Source organism: Rhineura floridana, chromosome 1, assembly GCF_030035675.1.
Source record: "Rhineura floridana isolate rRhiFlo1 chromosome 1, rRhiFlo1.hap2, whole genome shotgun sequence".
NCBI lineage: Eukaryota > Metazoa > Chordata > Lepidosauria > Squamata > Rhineuridae > Rhineura > Rhineura floridana.
The window spans coordinates 314368601-314381441 of NC_084480.1; the positions used below are offsets into that span (position 1 = coordinate 314368601).

The 12841-nt window shown below is 40.6% G+C and overlaps 1 protein-coding gene across 13 annotated transcripts in view; it reads right to left on the bottom strand.

The window, feature by feature from the left end:
• Window positions 1–12841, bottom strand: part of PTK2 (protein tyrosine kinase 2) — a 356254-nt gene that overhangs the window by 137078 nt on the left and 206335 nt on the right. For all 13 annotated transcript variants that reach the window (XM_061607042.1, XM_061607039.1, XM_061607035.1 and 10 more), the window contains 2 exons: window positions 6407–6486; window positions 2587–2649 (listed from right to left, as the gene is read on the bottom strand). In XM_061607042.1, coding sequence (XP_061463026.1) covers window positions 2587–2649; window positions 6407–6486 — 143 coding nt within the window. The remainder of the gene's footprint in view (window positions 1–2586; window positions 2650–6406; window positions 6487–12841) is intronic.

Below are 12841 nucleotides of genomic sequence, written 5' to 3' on the forward strand. Positions count from 1 at the left end.
ACTTTTAACTGCTTGAGTGATTTCCTACTTGCCTCCACCCATGAGCGTGACTGGATGGGGTTTTGCTCAAAGGAAACACAGCTGCTCACCACAGCTGCAGTTCCTCTGGAGCGCTTCACATACAGGTGGATTCTCACTCTCTTCCCCTCCCCGAGTCCCATCATTAAAATTTCCCATTTAGTTTACTGTATTGAGTGGTAGTTTATATTCCAAGCAGAGTGAGGAAAGGCATTACTTTCTCCCATATACATTCTCTCCCTTTGACACATAGAAAGGGGCTCCTACTTTTGCCTAACTTTACTTGGAAGAGTTGTCCCAAACTAGTGATGAGTCGAAGATCACTACCCAACTGGAATTATTATCATGATCATCCTGCCCTTCCTCCCAAAGGAATCCATTTCTGTGGGCTCAGTTCTATAGAGGTTGCATTCACAAAAATGTCAAATGCACACAGCCAGCTATTATTTAGTGGAATCAATTGCATTTGATTGTAGACCTCTAAAAAAAACCCTAGACCCTGTTAAAAATCTTTCCCCAAAACATTAAGATTAAATGCAGCAGAGCACCCTCTTTTGCAGCAACAAGCATGAGAGTCTGCATGGATGCTAAAGTGGGAAAAATGTGACAAAACTTGCATAAATACTAAGCCTTTTGATGTATTTCTTTTCAGATGCAAACTGCTTGTAGTTTATCTTCCTATGTAGGATTACATAAATCCAACAGTCTACAGGACACGCAAGGGCACTCCAAGAGGGAATGCATCACACATCTTGGAATATTTACCCAAAAAAAGCATCTTGCATTAGCGTTGCTTTAATGTTATTACAGTATATTGTTGTAGTGTGCTGGCATGAACAATATTTTAGTGTTTTGCATCCAGATCATTCTTAACAGCCTTCAAGCTCTGCTTGTTGGCTTCTTAGAGATATCTGGTTGGCTACAGTAGCTCACGGCATAAGGTAACTACATCCAGCAGGATGCTGGACTAGATGGATCCTTGGTGCCCAGCAGGGCTCTCCTTATATTCATAAAACCACTTTAATATAGCTCACCAAAAGAAATACACCAGAGGACTCTTCAGGTAAAGGTATCAATGTGGAATGTAATTTAGCTTTATGTTTATATTATGTGCCTGCATCAGTCAAAGTTCTTATGGTGCAATGACACCACAGACCACACTATGTTAAGACATAAGAGAAGACCAAAACAAAAACAAAAAACCACAGCGCAGCAGTAAACATTTGTTAGCAGGCAGATAGAAGTGTCAGCAACAGCCTTACCTGGTGATGCCAGGGATTGAACTTGGGACCTTCTTCATGCAAGGCTCTACCACTGAGCTATGGCCCTTGCATGAGAAATATGAAACTAAATTCAATCATGTCCTTTGGCTTGTGTAGCAGCTTGGGGAAGCTCATGATAAGTATGAAATTGACCTATTAGAGTACTACATGAAGTCTTGCCCAAGCGTTTGTAAAACTGCACTAGCAGCCATTTTCTTTCTGCTCTTTTGATGCAAACCATTATAAGTTTCCACTGTGATCACAGTGCTAAGGGTGCTAAGATTGCCCAATTCTAGTCTAAAATGAGGGGAACCAACATGAGGATGCAATACCAACTCTCAACACCTGTATTACAAATAATGGAAATATTCTTATGGAACTAACTTCCAGTGAACCTAGGTTAAGATACCTATTTCAAATTGAGCTTGTTAAGCTATCTATTCATACACATACAGTGGGCACTGGAGGCATACTGGACTCTACAATCCTTGGTGGCTGTTCCATTTATACAGCACTGTTAATGAACGTTGCATTATTGTCTTGGCTGTCTTAACAGCCTCCCCCACACACCCTCATGTAGTCATGAAGCTGAATGTTGCCCATCTGTTTCACACTATACTCTCTTATGATTTTCTGCTTTCCACAGGGGATTTAGTAGTGAGGCCTTTTCACTTCCTAGAAAACCTGTTAATGCACTTACCTACCAAGGTTCATGAAAACAAAACTGTTCTTTAATGGGCAGTAGCAATATCAATGAGTTATTCAAATTTGGAGGATATGCTGGGCAATCTGCAATTTTGTTAGCTGCATCATAACTTAGTACAGACAAAAGGAAATAAAGAGAAACAAAGCCACAGATTGGAAATTTCCAGAAACTTCGAAGTAATTAAAGAACTCAGTGTAATTTAGTCCCGTGACTGATTAATCTAATCACAAACAGAAAATCCATTTAATACAAAGCACTACTAAATCTGTAGGACTAGACTGGCTGATCCCACATGCATAAACAGAATGCAGATGACTGAAAACACTATGATACTGCATATCTGAGGGTTTAAACTATGAAGAATCCAATTTGTCTTGGTCAGACAGGAGCTGATGAGCTCTTGCCTCCTCAATAGGTTGAGAGGTCTGAAAGTTATTAGGTTTTACGATTTCCCATTTTATCTTAATTAAAGCAGTAACGGCAGACTTCGTATTATGACCTTCCTGTAAAGAGTGGCAGTACTGCAGTTTCTAATTGAACTTATCTTCTTTCTCCTAAGGAAGAGACAACTCAGGCCTGAAAATGAAATCAGATACTTACTCTAATACTTCATAGTTCGACTTCTTATCTAATGCATTGCCCCTCATCTCCCAGTACGATCTCCTGAAATCAGCAAAGAAAATACCTCGTGTAAATACTTGTCTGGGAAAGCCTAAAATAAACCATCTATGTATATAGACCATCTCAGACACTTGACTAATAGAAGCCTACTGCTGTTTAACTAAACATGCAAGAGTTGAATTTGTCATAATAGTGCTACTAAGTCCTCACGTGGATTAAGAGAGTCACATCATAAACACTTATCATATCCCAAACATCTGAAGAGAGTTTTCAAGGTGAAATATCACAATTGTACCCATACTACATTTGGAGCATTAATCCCAGGACAAACCCCAGACACTACTACATATGCCCTCTGGTTGTCATGACAGCCTTATGGGCATCCATTATATGGTTTCCATTACTATAACATCAAACAATGGAATATGCTCCCAATGGAGGCTTTCCAGGCAGCAACTTGAATGGAGTTTCCCTAAAACTAGGCCTCAAAAGTGGCTTACAAAAATTCAAACAAATACAGATAATAACATAGATTAAAAACATGCAAAAAGTTATTGTTAAAATGTAATTGAACTATCTACAGAATTAAAACCATTCAAAACATATCCATTAAAAAAGCCAAAGATAAAGATAAGTAGAACAGCACACTATTAAAAGCCCCTGCAATTAGTTCCCAAAAGCCTGTCGGACAGCAAAGAAGGGGCCAGTCTAACCTTCTTAGCAATGTAATTCCAGAGCCTTGGGACAGACACTGAGAAGGCCCTCTCCTGTGTTTCCACCAGGTGTACCTGTGAGGGTGGAGGGACAGAAAGAAGGGTCTTCCCCAAAGACCTTAAAGCTTGAGCAGGCTCATATGGGAAGATATGGTTCTTCAGGTAGCCTGGTCCCAAGCCACATAAGACTTTATAGGGCATAACCAGCACTGTGAATTGTGCTTGGAAACAAACCAGTAGCCAGTGGAGCTGTTGTAACAAGGGAGCCATACACTCCCCTGTAAACAGCTCCAGTTAACAATTTGGCTGCAGTTCTTTGGTCAAGATGAAGTTTCTGAATATTCTTCAAAGGAAGTCACATGTAGAGCTTGTTAGATAATAATTTTTAAGGCTGTGATATTTGAACAGATACTTAATGCGTTTATTTAGCTATTTTTAGGAATTTTAACCTATTTATTCCTGTTGTTGTACATTGATCTACGCAGTGTGTGTAGTATAAAGGACATAATTAACAGAAAGAGCACCATCCTCCTGCAGTGGCAGCTTCATACTATGACAGAAGCATATTGTAGCTTCTACTGCCCACTGAATTAACTCTAGTTGCCACTTCAAGATAGGGCTCCTCAAAGTGGTGAGGACAGGGCTTCCTTTGGGAGGAAGGATGGGTTATAGATTTTGTCCCCCATGCTATTTAACATCTCTATGAAGCTGCTAGAAGCTGCCATCAGAAGATTGGGAGTGAGGTGTCATCAATGTGCACATGACACCCAACTCTATTTCTTTGTTACATAAGAATTGGGAGAGGCAGTTGAGGTGCTAGACCAGTGCTTGGAGGCAGTGATGGGCTGGATGTAGGCCAATAAGGTACTCACATTAGTGTTTAAAGCCCTAAACCATTTAGGTCCCAAATATCTGAAAGACTGCTTCCTTCCCTACAGACCATCTCGGGTGCTGAGATCAGCAGAGGTGGTCCTCTGGGTAGTCCCACCACCCTTAGAAGCTTGGGGGGTAGCCCAGGAGAGAGCATTCTCTGTGGTGGCCCCTAAATTGTGGAACTCCATCCCCACAGATGTGCATCTGATAACTTCACTGTATAGTTTTCACCCTGGCCTTGGACACCTGAGAAGTATATTTTTAAGGCCCACCCTATATTGTGATTTTAAGTTGTTTTTAATTGTTTTTAATTATGTATGTTAAAACTGTTGTAACTCACCCTGGGACGTTTCGGTGAAGGGTAGGTAATACATGTTAACAACATTATCTGAACACTAGAAACCTTACTCAAATTTTTGTTCGGTTTTTAACCTCAGTTTGTTGTGTTGTACTTCTGGAATCGCAAAGGTTTGTGATTCTAAAAGGTAACATTCCATGTCTTAAACCATATTATTTTCTTGCAATGAAGATTCGCTTCCCCAGCAATCTTCCCCACCCAACCACTTCTTTAAACATGCAGTTCTGACAGTGGTGCACTGTCACGTACCAGCTATCACAATACCATTATTCATGGTAGGCAAGAGCATTCGCAATCATGCTATAATTCAAAATTATTGCTAAACATTTGCTCCCCCCCCTTTTTTTTTCCCTTGTTGGAATTGGTTGCCATTGCGCTTTTAGAATTTCCTTTTTTAGAAACTCCCTCATCTTGAGTAGTGCATCTAGGTCTGGGCACTGCACTTCAAGAAGGATGCAGACAAATTGGAACAGGTTCAGAGAGGGCAATGAGGATGATCAGGGGACTGGAAACAAAGCCCTATGAGGAGAGACTGAAAGAACTGGGCATGTTTGGCCTTGAAAAGAGAACACTGACAGGACATATGACACCACTCTTTAAGTACTTGAAAGGTTGTCACACAGAGAAGGGCCAGAATCACTTCTCAGTCATCCCAGAGTGCAGGACATGGAATAATGGCTTGAAGTTACAGGAAGCCAGATTTCGGCTAAACATCAGAAAAAAATTCCTGTTAGAGCAGTATAACAATGGAACCAATTACCTAGAGAGGTGGTGGGTTCTCCAACACTGGAGGCATTCAAGAGGCAGCTGGACAGCCATCTGCCAGGTATGCTTTAGGTTGGATTCCTGCATTGCGCAGGGGTTGGACTTGATGGTCTTACAGGCCCCTTCCAACTCTACTATTCTATGAAGAACTCTGCTGGATCAGGCCAAAGGTCCATGTAGTACAGCATCCTGTTCTCACAGTGGCCAACCAGACGCATACAGGAAGCCTGCAAGCAGGAAGTGAGTGCAACAGCACTCCCCCTGCTTGTAATTCCCAGCAACTCAGTTTGCACTTTCAGAGTAAGAATGTTAACTTGTGAAAGAAAAAGCATTTGCAACTCTGGCATGGAGTCCGGAGAATTAATTAAGAGACAACCAAAGAAAAGCACCACAGTATCTTTGCCAGTGAGTATCCTGCTTTGAAAAGGCCACCAAAGCCACTTGGATGCCTGACAGTCTCCAAAGCCCATTGCTCTGATATAGGGCACACAATATCCCTTTGATTAGCTTCAGGCTCAGGAGAATAGTGGAAAGGCAACTGCAGCTCTGAAATTCTCCTTTTAAAAAAAAACCTCTTTCAGACCTCAGGGCAGATAATAGCAAATCATTTTGTCTGACCAAGTCAGAATGGTCCCACTAAGAACAATGAAAAGGGTTTTGGATTCACCTCTCTCAGTACAAATATTTCTTCTGTACAAATACACAATTGAAGGTGTTGAACAGTAAGTTATGGAGGAAGGCAGTGTTCTTAATTAAATTCTTCACTATTTGTAACAGTAGGTCGATGCAACATTCTCCTACAATAAATGCATTTGTTTTGCATAACTTTCAAAATTGTGGTTAATGTATAACCATTTGAGTTAAGCTGCATGTGCAAAATGAACTCAAGTGACATGAAAAAATCACTAATCAGAGGCTTGTAAAAAAAACTGACTTTTAAAGCATTAGAAATATGTTACATTAAACACTGAAGGTTCTACAAAATGGTTTTCAACATAAAAAATTACTTCTCAGGATATCAACAATAAGGGGAATTGCTCAGCATGCATATAAAAGGTTGAATAATAAATATGTAAAATTATTGTCTTACCGGATTTCAAGGCAACCTAGCTTCAAGGCAATTTCCTGGTCCACTTGGTCTGCTATTTCTACCATATAGTCATTTTTCACCTGAAGTAAAACAAGCAGGAATGTGTCTTACATAAGAACGGTATAAATGGTATTAAATATTATTTCTTTCAAACATCATGGGTGGCATCCAATGTAGCACTACATCAAGGTCCTGTCAGTGCAAGGATTACTGCTAGCACAATGGGATTTCCCCCCTCTCCTTCCCTCATCCACCCCCTAACACTGTTCTAGGAGTTTCCCCAACCCTTTGGAACATATTTGGGTAACGGGAAGTATTGTTGCGCTAGTGGTAATCCTTGTGCTGACATGAAGTTCATTGCTAGTTTCAACACTTTTCCATGCAAACTTCATCAGTGCTTTGGACATAAATCATTCTCAAACACTAAGCAATCTCTTCTGTGAGTAACGAAGAGTAGATCTGTTCATCGTAAGACTCTTCACATTTCCTGCACAGCATCCAAAGAGCGACATTGTACATTTCCCCTGTGGAGAGAATGGCTGAGCAATCCCTACATCTGGTACGTATGCATGCACCATTGGCAAGACATGAGACTCCTGGGTTTAAATGTTACGTAAGAAAGAGCAAAAAGAGGCCATGTGTATCACTCATGCTTCCCATCCCACATGTGCACGAAGCTGCCCAAAATGATGCCATAGTATCAATATGCATCCTTCTTTATTATTAGCTATAGCCATACAAACAAACCTCTTTCAGTTTCCTCATCTCTTTATCACCATATAAAGTCACACTTTTACACTGGACATGAATCCTACCAACAAGCAAAACAAAAGCAGAGCTATGAGAGATGTGCCCATTCACTTTTTCATAATCAAGAAATTTTTATAAACTGCTTAGAAACCTATTTTAGCATTAAGCACTATATAAATTAATGAATCGTTTTTTAAAACCATAAAACATTGTTTGACTGGGTTGCATCCAACACTGTGTAAGTAGTGTTCCACTAGCGTTTCTTCCTCTGCTCTCCCTGTGTGCCCCCAAAATCTGCTCCCAAGGGTCCCGCAACCCTCTGGAGCAAGTTTTGAGGATGCATGGGTGTTGGCCGGAGGAGAAGGAGGAAGTTCCATTGTGCAAATATAAGTCTGCTGCATGAGTGGAATGGCAATGTTCTGTTCGGCATTGATGTTGAACAGAGGTCTTTATTTTAAAAGTTGTAAAAGTTATTTCCTCATGAATCTTCTACCAGTCTGAATGATTGAAGGGAGTCTATAGGTATGTTGCAAAACCGAGTCCATGAAAGAGTGGGTAATACTGGGAGGAGACAGAGATAAGCCCTACTGGTTATAGAGCCTAGGTGTAATAATAGCAACAGAGCACCAGCAAGAATGAAGGACCGCTGTGAGCTTCATAATCAGACTTGTCCCATACCCCCCCCCCCAAAAAAAAGAATTACTGCAGGAAGATGAGTGCATCCCAGGGAGCAGATCCTTACTACATAGTGGCTAGGCTGCTGACTGAAGCAGCCTGCTGTGAACATGACATACCATTCCTGTTTAAAAAAAAAAAAATCAAGGTTTTTACTCCATCTTAAACAATTTTCCATAGGAAACAAGTGCACACACATGAACTAAACAAAAAGTGAATGATCTTCTGAGCAACACATAGGTGAACAAAGAGGGAAGACAGGGTGGATTGGGGAAGCGAGGGATTCAGTTGATAGGTCTGTTAGTACCCACTAGGAGATGTATATGGAGCCCAGAACACAGAAGCGTGGTTCCTTCTTCTTGCTGCCTTTGGAAGGCTGCTTTCTCATATACTTCCAACACTAGTAGGACTTCCAACCATAGCACAACTGGAAGTGGAGAAAGTTTCTTCCAGTACTGCAGCACTAGTCTTTTTGCCATCATCGATACACACAAAGTGACACCATTGTTCAAAGCACTCCACTGGCTGGAATTTGCTACCAGGTCAACTTCAAGGTGATACATTGCTTACATATACAGTTCTGAACAACCTGGGATTATGTTACCTAAGAGAATGCCTTAGGTAATGCCTGCTTGTTCACATATATCATTAGATCATGTCTTCCTGGTTTTCCTGCAGCCTGTATAAATCTATCTGGAGACAACCAAAGGGAGGGCCCTCTCTATCATGGCACCCAGCCTTAGAATCAACTCCCTCTAGATGTCAGGCAAACAGCCACTTTCAGTGGTTCTGACTTCTTGCTGAAGATTTTATTTTCTCAAGTATTTACTACTATTACCTAACTTACGGTATTTTTTTATTTTTCAACTATAGATTTTGTATTTTTTCAGGTTTTGTTGCAATTGTTGTAAACCACCCTGGAATTTTCAATGCAAGGTGGTATATAAATGTTTTCCTAAATAAATAATAAATTTATTACATACATGTTCCCCCCAGCTATACTACAGGCACCAGAAAAACTGTAAAAGATGACCATTCAAAAAAAAAAAACCCTTAAAGGAGGAGACAGATGCTCACTTAAGCAATGGCCTGGTTCACACATAAGACTAAGCCAAGGTTCATTAAATTATGACGTGAACTCTGCCCAGCAGCTTAACTATGGTTTGTTTACTGCCAAACTGTGATCTGAAGCCATAGTTTGTTGCTGGCTTACGAACCTTGCTTTGCTTAACTATGGCTTGGCATTACGTGTGAACCTTCCTTAACCATGGCTTGTTTAGCCACCCCACCCCAGATGCTAGCCAATCTATAGGAGCATGAAGTAAGAGCAGATGGAAAAGAAAACAAACTTTGGAGAAGCAATTCATGGTTTTATCATCCTCTTGTGGGACAATTTGTTATTAACTCACAGTTTGTTAAACAAACCATGACCAATATGTCCTTCCTGGAGCCAACTCTCCACCCATTCTAGAAGCCAAGCGCATCAAGAATGCTCACCCAATTCTATTTTTAAAAGAAAAAAGGAAAGACAGAAGGGCTGGCAATTAAAAATATAATTTATCCCAAAGTATATCTCAGTCCTCCTTTCACTGAGATGTATATTGTAACACCCAGTGCCTGCAGGAAGAAGGAGAACATCACCACCCAGGGAAGGAGAGCCTGCTGTTGCTGCTGCTGCTGTTGGATCACCACCTCCACCACCCTTCCCTGTGGGACTTCTGCCTGGCAGACGTGCATCTTGCAGGACCAGGCCCCAGGTACCCAGCCAGCTGTGACTAATTTCCATCACCTGTCCCTCTTGGGAGGGATACATAAGCCGGCTGGCTGAGGTGGCCTGGGAGACCCAGTGCCTGCAGGAAGAAGGAGAACATCGCCACCCAGGGAAGGAGAGCCTGCTGTTGCTGCTGCTGTTGGATCACCACCTCCACCACCCTTCCCAGTGGGACTGCTGCCTGGCAGACATGCCTCCTGCAGGACCAGGTCCCAGGTACCCAGCCAGCTGTGACTAATTTCCATCACCTGTCCCTCTTGGGAGGGATACATAAGCCGGCTGGCTGAGGTGGCCTGGGAGACCCAGTGCCTGCAGGAAGAAGGAGAACATCGCCACCCAGGGAAGGAGAGCCTGCTGTTGCTGCTGCTGTTGGATCACCACCTCCACCACCCTTCCCAGTGGGACTGCTGCCTGGCAGACATGCCTCCTGCAGGACCAGGTCCCAGGTACCCAGCCAGCTGTGACTAATTTCCATCACCTGTCCCTCTTGGGAGGGATACATAAGCCGGCTGGCTGAGGTGGCCTGGGTTTTTGTCTTTTGTTTTGCTGCTTTTTTTCTTTTTTCTTTTGGGTGCCATTGGTTTTAGCTATGGGTGGGTTCGGTTTCGTTTTATATTGTAGTTCTTGGGTTTTTATGTAGTTTGTATGTTGTATTTTACTTTATCTTCTATGCCGCCTAGAGTGGCCGCTTGTGCGGCCAGATAGGCGGCCTAGAAATAAAATTTATTATTATTATTAATTATTAACTATTGTGCAAGTCTTCCACTGGACATTTAAATAGCTCTGTTAGCAGGAAGAATGATTAATAACCAACTCTGTGAATAGCTGAGTAAGCAGAGGTAACCTACATGAAAACTGAATTATTATGAATACTGAGGCCTGATATGGCTTTTCATCTTCAAAATGCTTAAAGTTTAGAGGTAACAAATCACAGCGTAACAGAATTACACTGAAACCTTGGAGTTTTTCTGCACTTGTTGGTGAATGTTGACTTGATCCCCTAAAATGATTGTGGACCTAATATCTACTAATTAGAACTGCTGTTCAATTACATTAATTTTACAATTATATATTTCCCCAGGAAGCTAGTATATTAATTTAAAATCCTTGTAAGCTGCTTTACACAAAGGGTCATATTAACATGCTGATTTAAATTAATGTAATATTTTTCCTTGAGTTGTGTGGTTCTTTTCACAAACTGCTATATTCAAGAGCTCTCTATTACAACTTTGTCCTCACAATTAAATTACTGTTGTTTTTCACATACTTTAATGGATATGGAAATTGAAATGAATCTTTATTGCTCAGCGACAGGCTAACACAATTTAACACATGTAAAAGGAGAATACAAAATACATATTAAAATACAAGTCATATTTCAACAAAACATAGTTCAACAACATATAGTAAAGGAACAACAACAACACATTTCAGATAAAATTTTCTCTCCTGAGCGAAAGATACAGTGACCCACCCCATGACTTAGTGTATAAATATTACAGACGTAATAGTGCTGGGGCACATCCCACTCTCCCTACAAGATGCTTTTGATATCTAACTCTTAATTTTCCTGCAGCCAGAGCAAATTCTGCCACCTGGGTAGTTATAAATATATTACTGCCTGCTAACAGAATGCATATCTGCGTGTGAACCCAACACCTTTTGGAAAAATTTAATTGAAAACACAATTTTAAACTTCCCCAAATAATATGGATTAAGTTTTTATGTGCTTCTCTTTTAAGGGCACACTTTCTACTAATCAGCTGCAACACAACTGAAAGAATCATTTAGTTTAAATCTAATACAATGTTTTTCATCAACTCTACACTTTACTGCTTTTTGAGACAATGTGTATGCACCACAGCCTCTTTCCCCATGTATTTATTATTTTATAAAGGTATTTATTTCCCATACCATCTAGCACTGGGGTCAGGAAAATGTTGCCATGAGAAATCAGCACATCAGATGGCTGCCCAACTCCAGGCAATTGCCTCCTATAACATTGCTAGAACAGTGTGCGAAGCAAACACACAGACTCCCACACTGCTTGTGCAGCTTAGGGACTGGCCCTTGGGGTCAAACTAAATGACACCTGAAACATGCAGTGATTGCCAAAAACAACTGATTGTTTAGCTTCCTTTCCACCTCTGTAAAGCTGCAAATGTTACTGCATCCCACATTATCCTGCACCCGTACAAAATGGAAGCCAATTATATGGAATGAGTCTAGGGAATGCAGAAAGTTCTACTAGAAGTTACGGGAATGGAATTAAATGTGTGGATACTGTTTTTGATAGTAGCCACATACTTAATTTAGTATTACATCAAGCATCCAGCTGAACATCAAGTTTGGCCATCACATTATCTTGGAGCAAAAAAAACTATTTGTTAAGTGATTAATTCCATGGAGGAACAATTCCTTTTGCTTGCTCAATACCAGTTACATCGGATGATGCCTAGTTCTAATGCTGTGAGACAATTATTTTACTAAATATATCACTGTGTTTATGCTGGTTTAACATGAGTTTACACTGCTAATTTGAATTTTATTGTTTTCATTGTATGTTTAGAGAAAAGATAGAATATTATTTTAGGAAAAGGATATGAGGTGTATGCTTGTTATCATCATCATCATCAGGCCTTCACAGTGCGGGGGGGGGGGGAAATCTCCGGGCTTAGAATGTACTTCCCATTCACCTGCACAGCCCTGCACTGATCCCCATCCATTCGACATGGATATTAAGAACACAGTACTCTATTTGCATCTAGTCATCAAACCATCATGAAACAAAAGCTTAACAGTATAAAAGTAACGCAAGGTAACATTAACAAACTTAAAATGCTGAATTTCCCTGGCAGATCACAACATAGCCTTTTAAATAAAGTCCCTCTTTCAACAAATGTTGAAATTATATGACATTAATTTATGCAAATCTGAATAAAATTATGTTTATGAGCAGTGTACAGGAGGCATAGTTTGTATCCTTTTGGTGTATAATACCCCTATGAATCACTTTACCCATTATCTCAAAGTAATTTCTGCATTTCCATTTTGCACTAAAACAGGGAATCGCAACTCATATGCACAGAAGTACTTTATAAATAGTTTTATAAAGCCACTATCAGAGACTTACAACATTCAACAACTTAAAAATGAGAAGTCAACTTCCTAACATAGGTTGCAGTTGTCATACAGATTACAGATGATGAGATGGAGCTGAGAGAACTACTTTTCCAGAC